This window comes from Crinia signifera, chromosome 3, assembly GCF_055691185.1.
Source record: "Crinia signifera chromosome 3, ASM5569118v1, whole genome shotgun sequence".
NCBI classification, from domain to species: domain Eukaryota; kingdom Metazoa; phylum Chordata; class Amphibia; order Anura; family Myobatrachidae; genus Crinia; species Crinia signifera.
This window is the reverse complement of record NC_139219.1, coordinates 144,728,511-144,753,492: the sequence shown is the minus strand read 5'-3', so window position 1 is coordinate 144,753,492 and position 24,982 is coordinate 144,728,511. Positions and strand designations below refer to the sequence as shown.

Below are 24,982 nucleotides of genomic sequence, written 5' to 3'. Positions count from 1 at the left end.
TGTTCTTTTCAGGGCTTCTGGGTCTTTTGCATATTTTGTATATAGCATGGGAAGGAGAAAAGGAAAGGATTCGGGTGTTGGGACACTAATTTAACAATTGATAAAGCCAGTGCAGAATCATTCGCCTCCTCTGCAATATTTTGTATATCCTCAGCATGCACAATCACAGCTGCAATCACCATCAATGAATCAAACTGCGCAAGGTTCTCTGTGCGTGTACCACAATATTGGAGACAGATGCAAACCATCTCAGGCATTCCATCATCAGAGATGTATGCAAACCAGAATTAGAGGAACCACAACAGTTGCGTGCATATGGTATGCTTTGTCCTTCAGAAAATCAGCAATAGAGGTCGTCAAATTTGAGTACATTTTTGACGTTTTTATGTCTATTTGCATTAGTTTTCAATGGAACTGCCAAAAAAACTCACTGACTTTAGACTTTAGAAATCTACCAATATTGAAACTCCCTAGTGATGTTTATAGATTTTAGATCGATCATAAATCTATTCAGGTTGAATTAATAAAATAATAGAGTTTTTGGTGTTGGAGTGTTACTTTAATTCTGAGGTGGCAGTATTGAGGTAAACATGGCATAACTCCTAACTTGATTTATTTCCAATCAGGAAACAAAAACACTTAAAAAGGGAATATGGTCATTCTTTCCTATGGCTACAGAGCATTTGAGTTTTCCATAATGTTAAACAGTAGATACATGTACCTACCTTGATGCCAATTCCATAGATATTTCCTCCAATGGCCTTCCCTTTGTGTTTGGGACAAACTTGATTACAAACACCAGCGATCCTATGCTCATCACAGCATAACTAAAAATCATCCACGTCAGGCCAAGAGTCTCTGTTTGTATTAAAAGGACAAGAGAAATTACAATACTGCAGAAAATTAAAATGTATTTGCAATGTGTTATTTATTACTGTAAATATAGTTTGTTTGTATGTAAAAAATAAGATTTATAAAAAAATATGGTGGAAGGGGAACTATTGTATAGTGTAAAGTAGTCTATTCCTTCAAAGCCACACCCATTGCAACAAAGCCATGTCTACTGCAATACTGCAATGAGGCCGTTTGGCAAATATTGCATTTTTAGAATGTCTATGGGTGGGGGGGAGACATTTTCTTGTGTTTGCACTGGGAGACAAATTGTGTAGAAAGTAACAGTCCTGCTGCCACTAAGGGTGTTTACAGTTGATTCCACATTTCTACCAACAGTAGTTTTCACAATAATGACATAATTATAAGATAATTGACATCTCTCTAAATATCATGGGTAGTGTTATTACGGGATTAAAGAAACATATGTTGTTATATTTTCCCTGTTATATTTGTATTTCTATCTTATAATACCTTTTCCCAAAACTTCCATCCTCTGTCCTAAGATTTCACGAAGGAAAACTGCCACACATGCAGATGTGGTTGGAGTTAGAAGCAGTGCTGATAGCTTTTATGGTAATGTGAAGAGATAGGAAATGTCCGCACAGATGTTTGTTGTCTCTTTAATGTCCTAATAATCCATTCCAATTGAATTTATGAATTATTAAATTATTTTTAATTTATAATTATTATTTTTTTGGAGGTGCTCCCGGGAATAGTGGTTACTGGTACAAGAACGAGAAAAAAAGTATTCCCAATTCGGGGCACTCACTGGACTAATATATCGTTTTTGTACTATAGAGAGTATCCAGCGACAGATACATTTCATTTAAAACATAACTTTTATTATACATTTTTAATTTTTAGCTTTTATGGTAATGCAGCAGGAGGAATCTATAACAAGCACACACCTCCTGCTGCAGTAGTGATCCAACCGGCCTCCTAGGATGCAGCATCAGATAACTACCCATGGAAACGTGCAAGCCACCCATCACAGAAGTCAGAAAATCTATGTCCAATCTCTCGAGATACATGGCCTCTTCCATCCAGCTAAATGGCAGTGACATACCTCTGTATTAACAAATGGAGGCTGTTGTTGTCCCTTCCTGCTCCTAAATGGCATCTGACTGCCAAGCACTGTCAGTCTGAAGCTGACCCGGTGCCTGTGCCCTGTCGCGCAGGACTCCTTCTTGCATATTCAGAACAGGTTCTGCCCTTGAGCAAATTACTGATAATCGGTACTTTGTGGCGCATGACAGAAAAGTGACCTGACCGTAATAAACAGATATCAATACTATGCCAATTACAATAAATGAATCTGATTGGACACAGCTAAATACTGTACTGTATATGCTGTACAACTGGGTGACATCCACCAACATTCTGCCAAGGGCCTTTCAGTGACAAATGCACATGAGGTCCTCCTATGACCCCTTTCACTATACCGAGAGCTTTTTTGGTGAATTATGTACAATAAAGAGTCTTCCTCTGATCATGCACAATATATGGTCTTCCTGTGATAATGGAGAGCCTTCCTGAGCCTTCCTAAAATCCCTATACAATGCAAGGAGACTTATGCTGGCCATACATTAGTGCGATAGGGCCACTTTTCACCTGATACCAACAGACTGGGCTGAGAAATCAGATTAAAAGTGGCCAAATGGCATGTGTTTGACATTAGATCCAATCTTATGCACGGCACTGGGGATGCCAATCCCGGGGCACTTTTTCAATCCCGGGATTCGGGATTGAAAAATGCTCAATCCCTGGAGTTCCGGGATCCCGGGATTGGCCTGCCTATTAAAAAAAAAAAACGTCCCCTCCCCCAAATGTCACTATAAAAATTGCACCCCCCTCCGGCAATCCTCCCCCAACCCCCTGTACTGTCACTCACTGCGGCAGTGGTGAGCGCGGCGGGGAGCAGGACCGTTTGACTGTCTCCTGGGGGTGGCACAGCGGGCTCTGTCCGGGTTTGGGACAGTGACTGCTGAGTCTGACAAGCATAGCGGTGGCCAGGCTACGCAGTGTAACGTGCTGTCAGGGGTCACGCTGTGCAGCCTGGGCGCCGCCATGCTTGTTAGACTGAGCACAGCACACTGTCCCGACTCCCAAACAGCATCGGGGTAAGGAGCATTCAGGGCCTTATTCTAATCCACTCTTTCTGACAAAATCCTTATTAGATGGGCAAAACCATGTGCACTGCAGGGGGGCAGATGTTACTTGTGCAGAGATAATTAGATTTGGGTGGGGTTTTACTACAAAGTGAGATCTATATTGCAGTGTAAAAATAAAGCAGTCCGTATTTACCCTGCACAGAAACAAAATAACTCACCCAAATCTAATTCTCTCTGCACATGTTACATCTGCCCCCCCCTGCAGTGCACATGGTTTTGTCCATCTAAGAAGGATTTTGTCAGAAAGAGTGGATTAGAATAACCCCCTCAGCCGGGCAGCGTCTGAGCCATACTCTAAAGCGCTCAGCGCTGCCCAGATTTAAACAAAAAGTAAATTTTTGTATGTGGTACTAATTGGAAGCTTCAATCCCGGGATTCAAATCCCGACGATTTTAGGCCAAAATCCCGGAATCCCATCAATACCGATCACGGGATTGGCCTCCCTACACGGCACCATGTGCATCAAATCAGAGTCAGAGATTGGACCTGCTTGCTCATCCAACCTCCGACTCAGATAATCTTGCAACCTATTGCATGCAAAAGGACCACATGCAATATATCACATGCAATCCTGCCGTCAAAAAAGGTCCTGGGTGGCTCAAGTGGCATTGGCGGCGACTTCTCCCCTCAGAGAAGTTGCAGTATTGTATGGGGGCCTTTACACTGACCCTGCACAATATACAGTCTTCCTGTGGCAACGGTACAATATAGAAAGCAATCTTGCAAAACCAAAGAGCATCTTAATGACCACAAAATAGAATATATCTGTTACTGCTATATAATACATTAAGCATCTATGTGTTGCAAATAATAATTATATACCGAATAACCAAATTAGATGGTTATTACACCTTAGAATTAGAAAGGAGGACTTAAATAATAAAAAGGAGATAAGCTTTATTTTTGTCCAGAATGAATGGTGTGCATTCTAAGACCCCCCCCCCATAAGATAACATTGTGTACACCTGTACACCTGAAGGTTGGGACTCCTTTAACTTAGAGTAGCACCCCGTCCACCTGATCTGAACATTAGTTCACCAGTTTGGTCCCTGGTAGCCACAGACTGCAAACTGAGGGCACAATGAAGGTAAGACCTAAAAATTTACACTAATTGCTAGTCTTGGAGATGGATTTGGGGCGCGGTTCCCCTTGGGTTGGTGTAACCGAGTTGCTTTCGGGGTGGCACACCCTAACATTTATTTAACACTATTTATTTTCACTAATATTATACTTCCTAGCACTACACTTTTTAACCTCTAGCTCCTGCTTCTTTCTTATTAACACACATTTATAACTTAGTTTTTCACTTGTGTGCTGCCCTGGGGTGACTGGCTTATGCTGGCCTTTTTTGGGGTTCCGCGCCCCAGATTCCTATTAGGGACCCACCAGAAATGAGGTTACCGTGAAGCTGGTTGGTGGGCAAATATTTCTTGGCCAATGAATATACCAAGAACCTCTATTATTGATTGATTTTGATTAATAATATGGAGTGTGCATCTGCACCACATGTTTTTCTTTGCAGAACTACAAGTCCCAGCATGATAGCACCTCATGTAAATCGGGTGTGCATTCTAAGATCCCCCCCCCCCATACAATATATGGTCTTCCTGTGATAATGGAGAGCCTTCCTGAGCCTTCCTAAAATCCCTATACAATGCAAGGAGACTTATGCTGGCCATACATTAGTGCGATAGGGCCACTTTTCACCTGATACCAACAGACTGGGCTGAGAAATCAGATAAAAAGTGGCCAAATGGCATGTGTTTGACATTAGATCCAATCTTATGCACGGCACTGAGGATGCCAATCCCGGGGCACTTTTTCAATCCCGGGATTCGGGATTGAAAAATGCTCAATCCCTGGAGTTCCGGGATCCCGGGATTGGCCTGCCTATTAAAAAAAAAATGGCCCCTCCCCCAAATGTCACTATAAAAATTGCACCCCCCTCCGGCAATCCTCCCCCAACCCCCTGTACTGTCACTCACTGCGGCAGTGGTAAGCGCGGCGGGGAGCAGGACCGTTTGACTGTCTCCTGGGGGTGGCACAGCGGGCTCTGTCCGGGTTTGGGACAGTGACTGCTGAGTCTGACAAGCATAGCGGTGGCCAGGCTACGCAGCGTAACGTGCTGTCAGGGGTCACGCTGTGCAGCCTGGGCGCCGCCATGCTTGTTAGACTGAGCACAGCACACTGTCCCGACTCCCAAACAGCATCGGGGTAAGGAGCATTCAGCCGGGCAGCGTCTGAGCCATACTCTAAAGCGCTCAGCGCTGCCCAGATTTAAACAAAAAGTAAATTTTTGTATGTGGTACTAATTGGTAGCTTCAATCCCGGGATTCAAATCCCGACGATTTTAGGCCAAAATCCCGGAATCCCATCAATCCCTATCACGGGATTGGCCTCCCTACACGGCACCATGTGCATCAAATCAGAGTCAGAGATTGGACCTGCTTGCTCATCCAACCTCCGACTCAGATAATCTTGCAACCTATTGCATGCAAAAGGACCACATGCAATATAGCATATTAAATGTTACATTTTATAACTATATTGTATAACAAAGAGTGACCTATGTAGAAGGCACGCCTCTAAGCCACGTGAACCCATTTGTTTGCATCCAAAGACAAAGGGGAGTGGCGTTACACTACACGTACACCAAAGTGTTCGCACATAACTCAGCCTCTTCGCTCGAACATCCAGTGGGCTGCCGAGCGAATACGGTCTGTGGGTGTTTCACACACCACAGCACGAATTGCGCTCACAAGTCATTAACAACCCATTAACCAATTACCCTAATTTCATGGTGTTTATTGGTTACAATTAATTAATAGCCTCCACAAATTGAACTAGTAATTACCGTTATCACCTGTCTGTTTCTAGTGTTGTTAATGTTTCACGCTCATAATTTTTTATATTTTTGTTTAATTGTTGTGGCTAAACCCTGATGCTGATTCTGGAATGTTTGCATGTTTGTATGAGAGTTGACACATGTTGACTTTTTGTAATTGTGTCCAGGGGTGGAACCTGGGCATTTCTGACATAGCTCATTTTGTAGCTGAGGACTGGGGCTTTCCAACGAGCCCAGCCCTTCTTTGTAAACCCCCGGGAACCAGAGATACCACCGGTCAAAGCTGGAACATTTTCCCCATAGGATAACATGGGACCCGCTAATTACTACCCCTACCCGGTTCCGATGGCTGCGGGTTCACCCCCCGTCATCACAGAAGCTCATGATTGATCTCGTTCGAACCCAGGCCAGGCCTTTAATATGATACCAGGCTGTCCATGTGGGTCAATTGGTTCCAGAGCTATTGCGGGTAAACCGATTTTTTATTTCTGAAATGTAGATTCATGGCTGTTCATGTACTCTAAGGGAAGATTTCTCTGGAACCAAATTTGATTTAATTCGAAGCCCACTTGAAAGTTATTTAATATGATACTAGTCTCGTGCAAATGGGACAATTGGTTCCAAAGATATAGCCGGTTAAACGATATAGCCGGTTGACACCAGAAAATGTAGGGACTAGGCTGGTGTGCAAGGGGTAAATCCTTGCATTTTCTGGTGTGAAAGGGATATTAGGTACTTGTGTATTATTACGGTGCCCAGTTTTGCTACTTACGGCATTGTAGTGATATCGCATTGCATCGCATGCGATTTTGTGGGTCATGCGGTGCAATGCGATGCGATTTTTTAGTGTAATTTATTCACTGCTCTGTCAGCCCCGGGCCATCGCATCGCATGTCCCGCAAAATTGCATGCGATCGCATGCGATTTTATAGGTTGTGCGTAGGGTGGCCAATCCCGGGATCAGGATCGGCGGGATCCCGGGATTTGGCACCCAAAACGCCGGGATTTTAATCCCGGGATTGGAGTTTCCAATCCCGGGATTTTCGGGATTAGACTGCGCATGCGCAGTCTAATGTCGGGCAGCGTCTGAGCACTCGCTCAGCCGCTGCCCGGATACTCCCATACCCGGCAGAGCAACCCTGCGCAGCGTGACCTCTCAGCGTGACGAGAGGTCACGCTGCGCAGGCAGGCAGGCAGAGATGAAGCCGCCCGTCCACCTAGCCAGCCCACCCAGCAAGCAAGCAACTCCGCATTATGAAGTCGCCCGCCCGCCCACCTAGCCAGCCAGCCGACCCAGCAACCCGGCTCCCGAAGTAGGAAGCTGCCGACCCGGTATCCCGGCTCCCACCCTGCCGCCGGCCGGATGAAGCTGCCCACCCGGCATCCCGGCTCCCACCCATCAACCCGGCCGCCGGCCGCCCCTGCAAATGTAAGTAAATGCGGGGCGGCCAGGGCGTTTTTTTATTAGGAAAGCCAATCCCGGGATCCCGGGAATCCCGGGATTGAGCATTTTTCAATCCCGAATCCCGGGATTGAAAAAATGCCCCGGGATTGGCTTCCCTAGTTGTGCGATGCCATTATATTAGCTATACAATAATATGATTGTATGTCCCCCAAATAGGTTTAACGCACCCCCCACTATCCATGCCACCCCGACGCGTAGCGAGCCCTGCGAGGGGCAGTGGACTGCATCCTCCGACCTTTTCATTCCCCCACTATCCACGTTGGTGTGGAGTTGATTTTATATAGTGTGGCGAGCGCAGCGAGCCACCGAGCCCGAAGCGTGGCGAGCGCAGCGAGGGGCGGCGGATTACTTTACATGTATTTCGTGTCCCCTCGCGGGGCTCGCTGCACTCACCATGCTTCAGGCTCGGTGGCTCGCCACACTGTATAAAATCGACCGCACGCCGATGTAGATAGTGGGGTAATGAAAAGGTCTCGCGGGGCTCGCTATGCTCACCGCGCTTCGGGGTGGTGTGGATAGTGGGGGGGGGGGGGGGCTGCGTTAAACCTATTTGAGGGACATACAATCATACTATTGTATACCAAATTTCATGGCATCGCACACCCTATAAAATCACATGCGATCGCATGCGATTTAAAATTGTGTGCGATTTTGCGGCAGATGCAATGTGATGGCTCGGGGCTGAGAGAGCAGTGAATAAATTTCATAGGAAAATCGATGCGATGTGATTTTCCTACGCAGAATAGCCCACTAAGCAAATTGCCAGGACCTGCAGTGGTCTGAATACAGCCGGACAGCCCCCGATCTCTGCCCAGCTGTCAATGGTTGTCATTTCTGCCCAGTGGTGGCTTTCCCCAGTTTCGGTAAACATGTATTCCTCCTTGGGGAGCATATAATCCCACATGGCAACGAGCATGGAACCCCTGGCAATGAGCATGGAACCCCTGGCAATGAGCATCTAGGTAAGCAGCACTTATGTAGCATAATTTTTAATAGGCATTACAGTGTTTGGCATAGTACATAATGGACATTATGGTGTGTGTCTTAACGTGCTATTACAGTGTAAATTTTTGAGGCGTGCAATCTCCATGTTTCTTAAATATATTGTGAATTTTGGCTCAATCCGTGTAGCATTATGTGAATTTTGCCTCAATCCGTGTAGCATTATGTGAATTTTGTCTCAATCCGTCTAGCATTATGTGAATTTTGGCTCAATCCATGTGGCATTATGTGAATTTTGGCTCATTCCGTTTGGCATCATGTGTAAGGGGCAAGTATAATGGGGTCTAGTATTTTGTTGCATAATGTGTAGAAGTGGTATATGGTGTGGAACACTACACTGAAGGACACACACCCTTTTGAGTGGCCACACCCCTTGGAGCAGTGGCGTAACTATAAATTTTGCTCCCCCCTGCCAAAAAGTTTGTGGCGCCCCTTCTCCACCCCCCGGGCTCCTCTCCAGAGTGTTTCCCCAGCGTGTGGTGATGACGTCACACGTATAACGGAGAAGCACGATAGAGGAAGGGAAACCAGCAGACGCTGCTGATTCCCTTGGCTCCGACGCATCCCAGCACGCCCATCTGCCCGCCCATCCTGTACACAGTAGCCAATAGCCGGCCCTGTGTACAGTAAATTGAATCAGTGGGGGGATTTGTCGTTTCTGCCATGGCTGCACCCGCGCTGTGGCTGACTTGCCTCCAGTGCTCAGCCAGTGAGCACTGGCAGGCAGCAGCATGTCAGTGCGTCCAGCAGGTGCTGGCGCCCACATAGACCCCGATGTGGCTTGCTCCCCCGAGCGGCAGCTGGGGCTGCTTTACAGTAGTTACGCCACTGCCTTGGAGCACCTTAGGCGCGAGCAGAACTACATACTTCACTTTTGATGCCAAGTTGGGCCTGTGTACTTTAAATACAAGGCCCTTTTTTTCCTATTCCCACCTTCTCTCTGCTCTCCTCCTCTCTCTCTCCACTCTCTGAGCATGTACACTGGAACCACTAACACCTCCCTCCCCTCCCGCCCCCTCTCCTATCATGGTGCCGCCCCCCCCCCCCCCCCCCCCTGCCATTTTTCTCCTGGATCTGCCCCTGAATGTGTCAACTTTTGGGGCAACATGAAAGGCACATTTGTGTGTTAAGGTTTTGAGATTTTAAAATGGCACATAAAAGCAGAAAATAATACGAGTGCAATTGTGGGTAAAAACAATGAAAGATATAAGAGATATGAATGTAGAAAAGTGTAAATGTTTAAACTGCCTAAAAGGTCCATACACACTGGGCGAAAGCTGCTCAGTGCATACACAGGGAAAGCCGCTCAGTGCATACACACTGAGCGGCTTTCCCCCTGCCTGGCACCGACGGAGGGGGGCGTTGCATAACTGAGCGCTATGCAAAGCCATCCTGAAAGCCGCTCATCTGCTGGTATAACCAGGTATGCATGCGCATTGGGCTAAGATACGCTCTGCGAACAAATTTGTGTCCAAGCGAGGCAATCAGAATAAGGCCCATAATACAGATGCTTTCCAATGACTACAATACAATACATAGAGTTATTCGTAATGACTATGATACAATACAAGAGCATTTGGTAATATTTAAAACATACAGCATCATAAGTGACGAGCGGAAACACTAAGGGGTTGATTCTGGTTCACTCACAGTGAACCGAAATCACTCCTGCCCCTATGGTCGGGGCTTGCGCCTGTGCATTTTTGTTCAGGCACAAATCCTGGCTGGGTGAGTAGCTGACGTCACATGACGAAGGTCACGCTGCCCGCAAATATAAGTCTCCACTGACATATATGCAGAGACAGGGGAAATAATTAGACCATGGAATGATTTTTCCTGCTGTGTACACATGCAAGTGGATGTTTGTTTATGACACATCCCCTCGCATGGTGGTGAGGGGAAACATTAGCGGGAGGGGCATGTATTCACCTGGGCTGCGTTTCAAGGACTCAGTAAGCGTGCAGCTTACCAAGTCAACCAGAATCACCACCTAAGTTCTGATTCTGCTTAACTTGCTTCAAGCGTTTTACAGTGTTAGATAACTGCACTTCCTCACAGACACGTTCAGCTGCATTGCACATTCCATCCTGGTTGGATGCACATAGTATTATTCTTCATAAGACTGTCATTATTAACCTTCTGTAAGGTATTGCTTTCTAAATGGTGTGATCGGGTCACATTCATATCACTCCAAAGAAGCCATTAATATATATCTGCAGACTTCTGGACATCCTGTATCTTTGCTTCACACGTCATACAGCCACCTTCTGTATTTGTCAGTTCTTTGTCACCAACTTTTGACACCGCTTTGTTATCTGGAACTGTACTATTTGGGCAGGGCCGCCGACAGAGGGGTGCTGTGGGTACAGCTATCCCGGGCCCTGGCCTCTGGAAGGGCCCGAGCAGCTCATTTTGCTGACCACAACCCTCAGCTGTGCTCGGTCCTTGGGACTCAGCAGGTCCCGAAGCACAGGCTTCTTCAATGCAGGACACCAGCGGCCAATTGAAGGAGCCTATGCTTTGGAACCTGCTCAGTCGGTAGGTAAGTGAAGATAGGGGCAGGGAGATGATGGGGGGCGGGGTACACATACAACAAAAAAATACAGTAACAGAGGGTGACCATATAGACATGCAGTGCAAAGCCAGAAGGCCTGCTATGAGCACATACACACACTTTATATTTATTTATCCCTCCACGGGCACCAGCACTACATACTGCAAGATATGCACAAAGAAATCTACCTCCCACACTGACAGCTCATCTGCTGTGGGGAACTCCACAGTGCCCAGCATGGCTGCTTCTGTCCCAGGAAGGTCAGACTACTGTGTAAGTACAAAAAAAAGGGGGGGCAGACTGGAAATCAGTCCCGGGCAGGGCCGTTTCTAGACAATTTAGCTCCCAGGGCAAAGAAATAAAAATGTGGGGTTTGGTTTATTTGTCGAAAGGGGCGTGGCTTAATATAAGGGGCTTGGTCTAGCAGGACAACAATTACCTTACATCTCACTTTTGCGACCTGCATGACCAGACATTGATTACCGCAGGAATTGTCATTGTCCTCCCGCACTTAAGTTGGCCAGCTGAAGGCCAAACAGTGACCTAGTACACCTCACAGATCAAGGCCAATGACAGCCTACTTAAATCATTATACACTATTTATCTGTGATTCCAATAACACATTACGCAGCACACTGTGATGACAATTACACCTTATGTCGCACACCATGACGACAATTACACATTATGTCGCACATCATGATGCCCATTAGACCCCACACTGTGATGCCCGTTACACTCCACACTGTGATGGCAATTACGCAATACTCCCCACACCGTAACGCATATTACACATTCGGTACTTGTGTTATATCTGGGCGCCCGATTTTTTTCATTGTATTGCATCGCATCGCATGCAATATAGTGGCATACAATTCATGCGATGTGATTTTTCATTGTAAAGACCCAATTTTTAATTGAATAGTCACCCATGGGTGATTTCATACCCCCACTATCCAACTACGCATGGAGTTGCTCTTATATAGTGTGGCGAGCGCAGCGAGCCACCGAGCCGGAAGCGTGGCGAGTGCAGCGAGCCCCGCGAGGGGACGCAGAATACATGTAAAGTAATCCGCGTCCGCTCGCCACACTACAGTATATAAAATCAACTCCATGCGTAGTTGGATAGTGGGGGTATGAAATCACCCATGGTTGACTATACAATGAAAAATCGGGTCTTTACAATGAAAAATCGCATCGCATCACATGCCTTAAGTAGTGGCATGCAATAAAAAAAATTGGGCGCCCAGATAATACACAAGTACCACACATTCTGCACCACGCACCGCTGCCGCCGTTTACTAATATGCCCCCACAGTGCCATATATATATGCCCCCACAGTGGCAGATACGCACCCACATTGCCACACATATGCCCCCACAGTGACAGCTATGCACCCACAGTGCCACACATATGCCCCCACAGTGCCAAATATGCCCCCACAGTGCCACAGATATGCCCCCGCAGTACCACACATATATGCCCCCACAGTGACAAATATTCCCCCAGTGCCACAGATATGCCCCCACAGTGGCAGATTTGCCCTCACAGTGCCACACGTATGCCCACAGTGACAGCTATGCACCCACAGTGCCAAATTTGCCGCCACAGTGCCACAGATATGCCCCCACAGTGCCATACATATATGCACCCACAGTGCCAAATATGCCCCCAGTGCCACAGATATGCCCCCAGTGCCATACATATATGCCCCCACAGTGGCAGATATGCCCCCACAGTGCCACACATATATGCCCCCACAGTGCCAAACATATGCCCCCACAGTGCCATACATATATGCCCCCACAGTGGCAGATATGCCCCCACAGTGCAACACATATATGCCCCCACAGTGCCACACATATGCCCCCACAGTGCCATACATATATGCCCCCACAGTGCAACACATATATGCCCCCACAGTGCCACAGATACGCCCCTACAGTGCCACACATATGCCCGGACAACTCACTGTCTGTGCCTCAGCCGCTGCTGCGCTGCTGCTGCGTTGCTGCTGCTGCTGATTTCCTGGGGAGTGGGGACTCGGAGGGGAGCGGAGCGCACATCACGCGCCTCGCCTTCACAGCCTGAGCCGTCAGCCATTCATACTTTCATAGCTCGCGGGCTGGCTCCTGATTGGCTGCCGCCCGCGAGCTCTGATTGGCTGAGTGACAGCCAAGTGAGCGAGGGGAAGGAGAGACGCGATGCGCTCCCCTCCCCTCCCCTGGGAAATGAAACAGCTGTGGCGACGCGGACGGGGAGAGGGGTCAAAGGCGGCGCTGGGGGGAGCTGCCAGGCGCCCCGGCTGTTTAACAGAGGCTGACAAGCCGTGCGGCGCCCCGGGCTGCTGCACGGCTTGTCCGCCTCTAAAAACGGCCCTGGTCCCGGGCCCCAAAATTCCCAGTGACGGCCCTGCATTTGGGAAACCTTCACTCCTGTAGCTATAACAAACTGAATGTCCCTCGTCCTATTTTACAACACAGTCTTTTATGTAATTTGCCAGCTTTGGTAGTTCAGTCCTTCTTCAGGGCTTATCTGCCGTTCATTATATGTCACTTTGCATCAGTAGCTAACATATCACTCTGCACGTTAGCCTTTCCAGGATCAAGCTGTATTAATGGTACTTGGAATCGAAATGGATATTTTCTTTGAAAACTCTGGTGCCCCTGGTGTCACGATCCGAGCTCTCAGACAGACTTTCTTACCGGCTAAGTGCCTCCGCAGGTTCAGCTTGCGGTCCAGACGTCATCTCTGCCGGCCTCCTGTCTCCCAGTGACAGTCCCCAGTGCACGGCAATCCACCTGTCCGCCGCCATTGCTCCCAGTATCCAGCATGGTGTGCACAAACACACTTTCCCGCCTTAGCAGACATGGGGGCTGCCATGTTCTTCCCAGTCACATGTCTGTACTTTCCAATCCCGTTGGTTCTGATCTCCCTGTCATACTTCCTCGGCCAATCCTGGCCACCCAGTGGGGATAAGTATGCTGGGAGCTCTCAGAACCATTGCTAGTGCTTCAGTTGTCTCCAGTGTATGGTCAGCTGTCCTTGTCTCCGTGCAAGTGTATTTATCTGCTGGTGTTGTCTTCCATGCTGCAGTGTGTTCCAGGTTGTTCCATCTCCTGTGAAGTCCAGGTTATTCCACCGCCTGTGATCCTGCCTCTCAGCCCAGCGACCAAGCCTAGCTCCGGGACTCTGGTCCTCCGATGCTCCAGCATCATCCGCCTCCGATGTTCCACCATCGATAGTCCGATATTCCGGACCCACAGTCAAGCTTCCATCCGTCATTCCGGACCCACAGTCAAGCTCAAGTCTTCCGTCCGTCATTCCGGACCCACAGTTTCCACATCCGATGTTCCACCATCGATTCCACATTCCATCACATCTGTAAAGTATTGCAATCTGCATGAACTGTCATTTCTCCTGCATACTTTACTGTCTGTCATTATTACAACCATCTGCAAATAAACTCCGGTTGTATTTTACCTCTGACTACTTATTGGCTCTGGGTGCACTGTCGCGCAGTCCATGCGCAAGGGTCCTCTCCAACCTCCCCGGTTCAGGTACCGGTCCAGGTCCCCACCAGAGGTCTCAGTCTTGTCGACTAAGCCCCCTGGTGTGACAGTAAGCACTAGCCAAATGGATCCAGCCGCAAGCCAAGCATCACCATCCAGCCCTGTACAGCAACTGGCTGTTCGCTTGGATCAGCAAGAGGCTGCGCAGAGCCAAGTGATTTATTGTCTGCAAGATCTGTCTTCCCGGCTGGATAAGCTACAGACCACTCTCAGTGGCCCCGAGCCTGTCAGAGAACTTCCAAGTCCAGTTCATCCTCCTGTAATGGCTGCTGCACCTCGCCTTCATCTGTCTGTCCCCACCAAGTATGATGGGAACCCCAAGACCTGTCGAGGTTTTCTCAATCAGTGTGAGATTCACTTCGAGCTGCAACCCAGCAACTTCCCCACTGAAAGGGTCAAGATCGCCTACATCATCTCCCTCCTGTGTGGAGCAGCATTAGAATGGGCGTCTCCCTTATGGGAAAGATCTGATGCCATCCTGTCCAATTACAAGGACTTCGTGTCAACATTCCGGCGTATCTTCGATGAGCCTGGGCGATCAGCATCTGCCTCCACTGAACTCCTCCGTCTCAGACAGGGATCCCGCTCCGTCGGGCAATATCTGGTCCAGTTCCAGATTCTGGCGTCTGAACTCTCCTGGTGTGATGGGGCCTTATACGCAGCTTTCTGGCATGGCCTATCTGATCATATTAAGGATGAACTCGCTACCAGAGACTTACCCTCAGGTCTAAATGACCTTATATCATTGTGTATCAAAGTAGACCTACGCTTCCGAGAAAGGGCTGTAGAACGTCACAAGAGCGCTCCAGTTAAAGTGCCAACTCCTCCACCTTCTTTACCCACTGCTCCCGCAGTCCATTCCAAAGAAGAACCAATGGAGATAAACCGCTTCCGTTTGTCTCCTGGAGAACGTCGACGTCGTCGGTTGGCACAGCTCTGCCTGTATTGTGCCGATCCTGCACATCAAATCTCTGCATGCCCAAAGCGTCAGGAAAACTCCTCCTCCTAGCCCGTCAAGGAGAGGGTAGGCTAGGAGTAATTAAGTCCTCCCCATCAGCAACTGATTGCGTCCTTCCAGTTTCCCTACAAGTTGGTCAGCATTTCAAGACTGTCTCCGCACTTCTTGATTCCGGTGCCGCTGGCAACTTCGTTACTGCAGAACTGGTCCGCAAGTGGGGGTTGCCCACTGAAAATCTTTCCAAGACTGTCTTCCTTACTGCTGTGGATGGCAGTAGGATTCCTGATGCGACAGTCTCCCGCAGAACTTTACCACTTACAGTAAAAGTGGGAGTCCTGCACACTGAACTTTTGTCCTTCCTGGTTTTACCCCGAGCCACTCATGCTCTGGTTCTGGGTTTACCCTGGCTCCGTCTTCACAATCCTCGTCTTGATTGGAAGACATCGGAAATCCTTTCATGAGATCCTTCCTGCTCCGGTACCTGTCTCCAAAAGGTACTCCCAGCTCGTCATTCTTCAGCCGATGCAGCAGACCTTCCGCCTCTTCCCTACCAAGAGTACTCAGATGTATTCAGCAAGTCTGGCGCTGATGTCCTACCTCCTCACAGACCGTGGGATTGCCCTCTCGAACTTATCCCAGGCAAAGAACCACCCAGAGGTAGAACCTATCCTCTCTCTCTTCCAGAGACTCAAGCCATGACCAATTACATCAAGGAAAATCTGGCAAAGGGATTCATCCGTCCTTCGACTTCTCCTGCTGGCGCAGGATTCTTCTTCGTCAAGAAGAAGGATGGAGGCCTACGTCCCTGCATTGATTATCGCGGCCTCAATGACATTACAGTAAAGAACCGATATCCGTTGCCCCTCATCACCGAGCTGTTTGACCGTGTCAGCGGTGCAACCATCTTTACGAAACTCGATCTGAGGGGTGCATACAATCTCATCCGCATACGAGAGGGCGACGAGTGGAAGACAGCGTTTAACACCAGAGACGGCCACTATGAGTACCTCGTCATGCCCTTTGGGCTCAGCAATGCCCTAGCCGTGTTCCAGCACTATGTCAATGAGATTTTTCGGGACATTCTGTATCGTCATGTAGTTGTATATCTCGATGACATTTTAATCTACGCCAATAACATCACTGAACATCGTTATTGGGTCAAAGAGGTTCTGTCCTGGCTGCGAGCTAATCATCTCTACTGTAAACTGGAGAAGTGTGTCTTCGAGGTGAAGTCTATACCCTTCCTAGGGTACATTGTCTCCGGTTCTGGTCTTCAAATGGATCCAGGAAAACTGCAGGCCATCCAAGGTTGGCCAATTCCCTCTTCGCTGAAAGGTATTCAACGTTTCCTGGGTTTTGCCAATTATTACAGAAAATTCATTCGTAACTTCTCTTCTATTGTGGCTCCCATCACTGCCTTGACTAAAAAGGGGTCTAATCCAGTGGCCGGCAGAAGCCATCGAAGCCTTCCATCTTTTGAAACAGAGGTTCACTTCCGCTCCTGTTTTAAGACAACCTGATACCACCTTGCCCTTTATTCTCGAGGTTGATGCCTCCTCCGTGGGTGTCGGGGCAGTCCTCTCGCAGAAAGCGCCCGATGGTCGTCTTCATCCCTGTGGGTTCTACTCCCGTAAGTTCCTGCCTGCAGAGCGTAACTATGCCATCGGCGATCAAGAGCTCCTCGCCATCAAGTTGGCATTAGAAGAATAGAGATATCTTCTTGAGGGTGCTGTTCATGAGATCACAATTATCACAGACCACAAGAATCTTCTGTATCTCAAGTCTGCTCAATGTTTAAATCCCCGTCAAGCCAGATGGACACTTTTCTTTTCCAGGTTCCGTTTCAAGCTGTCGTTCTGTCCAGGGACACAAAACCGAAAAGCTGATGCCCTTTCCCGCTCATGGGAGCAAGAAAGTGAGTCTAAGTCCACACATCAACACTTTATTATTGATCCAGTGGCATTCTCCGCAACGAGAGTTTCAAATCTCACGCCCCCTACAGGGAAAAGATATGTAAAGCCAGCTCTAAGAAAGAAGTTGCTCTGTTGGGCGCATTCTTCAAAATTCGCTGGCCATGCAGGCATTCAGAAAACTTACGAGTTTATCACCAGGTCCTACTGGTGGCCGTCCCTCAAACAGGACGTACAGGACTTTGTTTCCTCTTGTGCTAAATGTGCTCAGCACAAGACCAGTCGTCAGTCTCCTCCTGGGCAATTGATGCCACTGTCAGTGCCACATCGTCCTTGGACGCATATCTCTATGGACTTTGTAACTGATCTTCCAGAGTCTGACAAGTTCACCACCATCTGGGTGATTGTTGATCGGTTCACCAAGATGGCTCACTTCGTTCCCCTCACCGGTCTTCCGTCAGCTTCCAAGCTGTCCCAGCTCTTCATCAAAGAGATATTCAAGCTTCATGGACTGCCTCTTGAAATCATCTCCGATAGAGGAGTCCAATTCGTAGCCAAATTCTGGCGAAGCCTGTGCTCCTTGCTCCAAATCAAGTTAAAGTTTTCCACAGCCTACCACCCTCAAACCAATGGCCAAACGGAGAGGGTGAATCAGGACCTTGAAGCATTTCTCCGCACATATGTCTCTTCTTCCCAAGATGACTGGGCTCAACTCCTTCCATGGGCAGAGTTCTGCCATAATAACCAATATCATTCTTCATCAAATGTCACTCCATTCCTTGCCAACTATGGGTTTCATCCTCGAGTTCCTGACTTCACTCTGCAACCTGTGTCCTCTGTTCCAGCGGTCGACACGACCATCCGGCAATTCGTCAAATCCTGGAAGCTCATTCGTTCTTCACTTCTGAAGGCTTCAAGCAGGTACAAAAAATTTGCCGACAGGAAACGCAGAGCTGTGCCAGCCCTCCGTCCAGGAGATCGTGTCTGGTTGTCAACTAAGAATCTTCGATTGAGAGTGCCATCGATGAAGTTCGCTCCCCGATATATTGGTCCTTTCCCAGTTGAGCGAGTCGTCAATCCAGTAGCTTACAAGCTCAAGTTGCCGCCCTATTTGAAAGTGCCAGCTACATTCCACATTTCGCTGCTCAAGCCGCTGGTCTTGAATCGCTTTCATTCCAAGCTCCCCAAGGCTCCTAAGGTTTGCACCCAGCGTGGAACAGAATATGAGGTCAGTAAGATCTTGGACTCTCGCATCCGATATGGTCGTCTGCAATATCTGATCGATTGGAAGGGCTACGGCCCCGAAGAGCGATCATGGACCAATGCCATCGATGTCCATGCTCCCAGACTCATCCGGGCGTTCCACTCCAAGTTTCCCCGCAAGCCTAAAAGGTGTCCTGGGGCCACCCTTAAAGGGGGGGGTGCTGTCACGATCCGAGCTCTCAGACAGACTTTCTTACCGGCTAAGTGCCTCCGCAGGTTCAGCTTGCGGTCCAGACGTCATCTCTGCCGGCCTCCTGTCTCCCAGTGACAGTCCCCAGTGCACGGCAATCCACCTGTCCGCCGCCATTGCTCCCAGTATCCAGCATGGTGTGCACAAACACACTTTCCCGCCTTAGCAGACATGGGGGCTGCCATGTTCTTCCCAGTCACATGTCTGTACTGTCCAATCCCGTTGGTTCTGATCTCCCTGTCATACTTCCTCGGCCAATCCTGGCCACCCAGTGGGGATAAGTATGCTGGGAGCTCTCAGAACCATTGCTAGTGCTTCAGTTGTCTCCAGTGTATGGTCAGCTGTCCTTGTCTCCGTGCAAGTGTATTTATCTGCTGGTGTTGTCTTCCATGCTGCAGTGTGTTCCAGGTTGTTCCATCTCCTGTAAAGTCCAGGTTATTCCACCGCCTGTGATCCTGCCTCTCAGCCCAGCGACCAAGCCTAGCTCCGGGACTCTGGTCCTCCGATGCTCCAGCATCATCCGCCTCCGATGTTCCACCATCGATAGTCCGATATTCCGGACCCACAGTCAAGCTTCCGTCCGTCATTCCGGACCCACAGTCAAGCTCAAGTCTTCCGTCCGTCATTCCGGACCCACAGTTTCCACATCCGATGTTCCACCATCGATTCCACATTCCATCACATCTGTAAAGTATTGCAATCTGCATGAACTGTCATTTCTCCTGCATACTTTACTGTCTGTCATTATTACAACCATCTGCAAATAAACTCCGGTTGTATTTTACCTCTGACTACTTATTGGCTCTGGGTGCACTGTCGCGCAGTCCATGCGCAAGGGTCCTCTCCAACCTCCCCGGTTCAGGTACCGGTCCAGGTCCCCACCAGAGGTCTCAGTCTTGTCGACTAAGCCCCCTGGTGTGACACCTGGGACTTAATGAGTCCTTGGAAATTTATGTGTTTTCATAATTACTAGTGCGACAGCTGTTGCCATTGGTTACGTGTTTAAGGTTAATGGGCGGGATTCTCTAAAATCCGCAGCCCTCTTCGCCGGCCACCGCATTTCTAATGACCGCATATTCTCTAAAATATGCGGTCATTAACGCAAGGGACAGCTCTTGCGGTAAGAGCTGTCCCTTGCGATGCGGCGCCGTTGCTGGACTTCCGGGTCTATGACCCGGGAGTCCATCTGCGCATGCGCAGACTGACGCGCCGGCCGCAGGGCATGCTGGAAGGGATCCGTGACGGATCCCTCACACACCGCTGCGGTAAGAAGCCCATAGGCTTCTGCAGGGAACCGCCAGCTTTTGCTGGCGATTCCCTCCGCAGCGGTGACACTGCGGAGGGAGGTTAGAGAATACAGAAATGCGGTAAAAACCCCGATAACGGGGTTTTTACCGCATTTCTGTGATAGAGAATCCCGCCCTATATCTGTGCTGCAGATGGATTTATGTGGAAGGCTGTGTGTTCTTATTGCTGCCAGTAGAGGTCACTAGGGAGCCGATTCTTGTATACTGTATCTTGATCTTGATGATTTGGACATGCTTTCTATGTGATGTTATTTATTGTAATGTATTGTTTTTCATTTTTTTCACTATTGGTTTATGTATGTAAAGTATTTAATATATACATGTTTGTACTTTTATATAATGCATTGTGTGATATGATTTGCATACACTGGTGTTACCACACTGGCTGTAGATTTCACTCAGGTGTTGTCCTAGTAGGAGTCTTCCAGTCTGATTTCACATGTGTTATTTTCTGTATCCTGATGACAAGAATAAACTTCTCGAAACATTGAAGATATACAGGTTTCCTGTCTTAATTTTTACAAGATGCTTGAGTGCCGCCCACCTACCTGCTATATATATATACTAGGTGATTCATCACGCCCTAAGGGTGCTCTTCACACCATCGTAAGGGGCTCCGCCCACTTAACATGTGAACACCTTTAGTGTGTGAAAATTGGTTTGTATTATGTGGAGGATTACGGGTGGTGGAGTTGGAGGTGTGGGGGTGGTGTGGGTGTGTGAGGTGCGGGGGTGAGGTTGCTGTAGTTGGGTGGGGGGTGGTTGTGGGTGAAGGCCAGTGTAGCGTTGGTGGGGGAGGGGCAGGTGTGGGTGTAGTGCAGGTGTGGGAGGCACGGTTGTCGTGTTTGCGAAAGTGGATGCGGGGTGGTGTGGGTGGTGGTGGTGGGGCGGGTGCGGTGGTGTTGCGTGTGTGTGTTTTAGTGGTGTGGGTTGGTGATGAAGGTGTGTGAGTATGCTGTAGGTGGGGGAGGGTGCTTGTTGGTGGGCTAGTGTCAGGTGCGGGGATAGTGCAGGTGGTGTAGTTACATGTGTGGGAGTGGCCCATGTGGGTGGGGTGTGTTGGTTAGGTGCGGGGGTGCACTGGTTGCGTGATGGGCATTTGCGGGGGTGCTGTGGGAAGTGTGCGACTGGTGGTGGTGTGGTTGGAAGATGGATAGGTGTGTGGGTAATGCGGGAGGGGGATGGACGGGTGCGGTGTTGGTGTGGCTTGTTGAGGGGGTACTTGAGAGGGACAGGGGCAGTGTGTCCACAGGTGGATTTGCGGGTGTTGAAAGTGGGGGCGGTGTTGTCGTAGGTAGGGGTGTGGTGGATAAGGGTTGGGTACAAGGGTGCTATGGGTCTAGAAAGGTGGTAGGGGGTGGTGTGTGTGGAAGTGGTGTATGCGGGGGATACTGTGTGTGGTGGAGTTTAGGTGTGGGGGTAGGCTGTGTGGGTGGTGTTTGTTGGTTAGGTGCGGTGGTGCAATGTTTAATTGAGGTGCATTTGCAGTGGTGCTGTGGGTGTAGCAGTGAGGGTAGTGTGTTTGGGGGAGGGATGGGTGCATCGGTAGTGCGCATGGGGGATGGGCGGGTGTGCTGTTGCTGGGGGTGGGTGCATGCATAGTGTGAGTTGAGGATGTTTGGGTGGGGGAATGCCGTAGGTGGGTGTATTATTCCCACCGGTGGGGGTGTCAGGCACGGGGTTGCCGCAGGTGGTGGAGGGTGTCCGGTGGTGCTTACGATGTGAGAGGGGCGGGTGTGGTTGTGTAGCGGGTGGTGCGGCTCTCATCCCTCTTCACTCCTTTATAAGGTAGGCACCTTGTTACACCATTGTTCTCACTTGCACCTTGACAAAGGGGTTATACACCGAAACGCTGGTTTCTCTTTTTGAACAAATGCAGCACGTTTTTCAGACCTCAGAGTGCCAGCCTTTTCCTTATACACTATACACACATACATGGCTTCAGGGTGATTTGTTGGTCCACTTCCTGTACTGCCCTCCTCGGCTGATACCAACGGACATATAAAGCTAATATTATAACGTAAACTAGGTGCATATACGTAAAATGGGCTACCACTACACCTCGGACCAAATAAGACTCAGTAGTTACAACATTATCTTGTAATAGACTAAGTAATAACAGCTACAATAGTTGCATTACAGCAAAAGTAATATACTATTGATAAAGATAGTATAATTGCTCACATCAAGATGAAGTATCAGTAGCTTAAATCAAATTCCATTATTGAGGCCTACAGTTCATCCGATAACAAAAAAATATACACAGACAAATATACAGGTACCGTAGCTGTCACATGTACCACTATACTATCTGACAAAAAATACATATACAGCTATAGTAAACACCTAAGTATCTAGCAGCATAATTAGAAAACATATCCATTACCTAGCTGCATACTACATTATATATATATATATATATATATATATATATATATATATATATATATATATATATATATACTAAACATCGGCACTCACCTTTCCTAGTTTTGGGGTGCCCTATGGCTTGTGACCACATTGTTTAAACAGACATTGTAGGGGCTCTGCACACACTAAAATAACTGATAATAAATAGTGAAGATTTGGTTCATGAATTGATCAATGCATTTAAGCCTGCAGCCCCCTTCACGGGACCCCACTTTTCTGCAGGTCCTAGCACTATCGCTCAATATGGCTACAATACACATAGCTATCACATGTTTGATTCCAGGCATGCTATCTGGTCTAAAGCTCACATCAGACTGTGCTTTTATAGGTGAGCAGTTACCAACACACCTGTCACTAATCATCTAGGGAACTGGTTAACATAAGCTATGGAGTCTTAGCTAAAACAGGGTGCATGAGAGAATGTGACCACAATAAGACTAATTTAAAAAAATAATCTAATAAACAATATATAGTATATATTGTTTATTAGATTCATTTTTTAAATTAGTCTTATTGTGGTCACATTCTCTCATGCACCGTTTTAGCTAAGACTCCATAGCTTATGCTAACCAGTTCCCTAGATGATTAGTGACAGGTGTGTTGGTAACTGCTCACCTATAAAAGCACAGTCTGCTGTGAGCTTCAGACCAGATAGCATGCCTGGAATCAAACATGTGATAGCTATGTGTATTGTAGCCATATTGAGCGAAAGTGCTAGGACCTGCAGAAAAGTGGGGTCCCGTGAAGGGGGCTGCAGGCTTAAATGCATTGATCAATTCATGAACCGAATCTTCACTATTTATTATCAGTTAATTTAGTGTGTGCAGAGCCCCTACAATGTCTATATATATATATATATATATATATATATCAGATAAAAAGCCATGCACAATTGAATATGCTCCAACAAGTGTGGGAACCACTGGAATAGTGATTGTTGGGACGATGACGCAAACACACATTCGTGCCCCCCCGCATCACCCACCCATGAGGCCACTCACCCTACGATGATGCAAACACGCATCCACTTCTGTGCAACACCCCCTGTAGTAAGGCTATGCTTCCGATTCAACTGTCCCAGCTGGCCCTTCCCACATGCACCAGACATTCTAATGATGTTATTACAGTTGCAATTATGTATTGTTGTTTTTATAAACTGTACAGAATATCTGAAAAGGATAGTTAGGTTTATTATTATTATACTGTACCTCCTTCCATAGATCCTTCCCATATTTAATTATTTATTGTCTACTTCCACATACCTTCACAACTATGCTCAATGCTTTTATTGCAGTTCAACCCACTAATAAACCTAATAAAACTTAGGTTTTGTAACAACCAAGAGCTCATTGAGCAATTGTAATAGCAATTGTAATTGTTTGCATACAAATACAATATTTGGGGATCTGTGCAGATGCAAGATAAATTCTGTGCATGATATCACTCACAGCCCCTGTCAGCCGCAGTATGATTGACATGCTGTGGAAGTTCGGGGGCTAAGTGGAGGTTGTACCATTCTTAAAAAACAACGTCACCTCCATTTTGAAGGTGTGATGGGCCTCAGGGTCTGCATCATCTCTTCATCTTACGCAGGCTGTCTGATGCCTGAAACCATTGCAAATTGCGACCTATGGTTACAATGGTGATCTATGGCTGCACCCGCGGACACAGCACTCAGACCTTTGGTAATATATACAGAAGGCGTCTATTTCCTACAGATGCCTCCTGCTGCATTATAATATGAATGATGCAGAATTGCACAATTGCTTCCTTAGGACTGCTCAATACCTTACAATCATGAATTTGGACCAAAGATCTGATCTACAGTATCTTTTCAGTCTACACAGTTGTAGGTACTGGCTTATCTACAATAGGTGCAAGGTGCTAGGTCAAGAGGAGCCAGGGCTGGCAACAGAAATCTTGGGGCCCGGAACATTGAAATCTCTGGGGCCACCCCAACACCGCATGCAAATTTTTATTACATTGCATATTGAATGTATTTTTTTTATTATTAGAAATAAACAGATAATTAATATTTACTATGCAATATAATAGAGAAGGGCAGATCGGAGGGCATAGCATTGTGTGTTGTGTGGTTTGGTGCTGTGCATGATGTCACTAAACTCATTAGAACGGGTAGCCAGACAGGTGATTAGTCAGCCATGCTTACAGCCCCTGAGTTCCTCAAAGCCTTGGGGCCCCTCAACTGGTCGGGGCCCGGTACGAGTGTCCCCTTTTGACCCCCCCCTGTCGCCCACACCACACACCATGCATCCATTTAATCATATTCACATCTCTGTTAGTCGGGTGCTTGTTGCACAGCTGCCACTTTCCTTTCTAGGGATTCACACATGCACAGTAGAGGTGTCCCCGGGGTTTGTGGCTTAGCCGCCATGTTCCCAGAGACCTGTGCATGTGTA

At 47.9% G+C, this 24,982-nt stretch overlaps 1 protein-coding gene across 2 annotated transcripts in view; it reads right to left on the bottom strand.

Moving 5' to 3' along the window:
* SLC2A12 (solute carrier family 2 member 12) overlaps positions 1 to 24,982 on the bottom strand; it is a 278,913-nt gene that overhangs the window by 6,741 nt on the left and 247,190 nt on the right. For both annotated transcript variants that reach the window (XM_083176657.1, XM_083176656.1), the window contains one exon: positions 726 to 858. In XM_083176657.1, the coding sequence (XP_083032783.1) occupies positions 726 to 858 (133 nt within the window). The remainder of the gene's footprint in view (positions 1 to 725; positions 859 to 24,982) is intronic.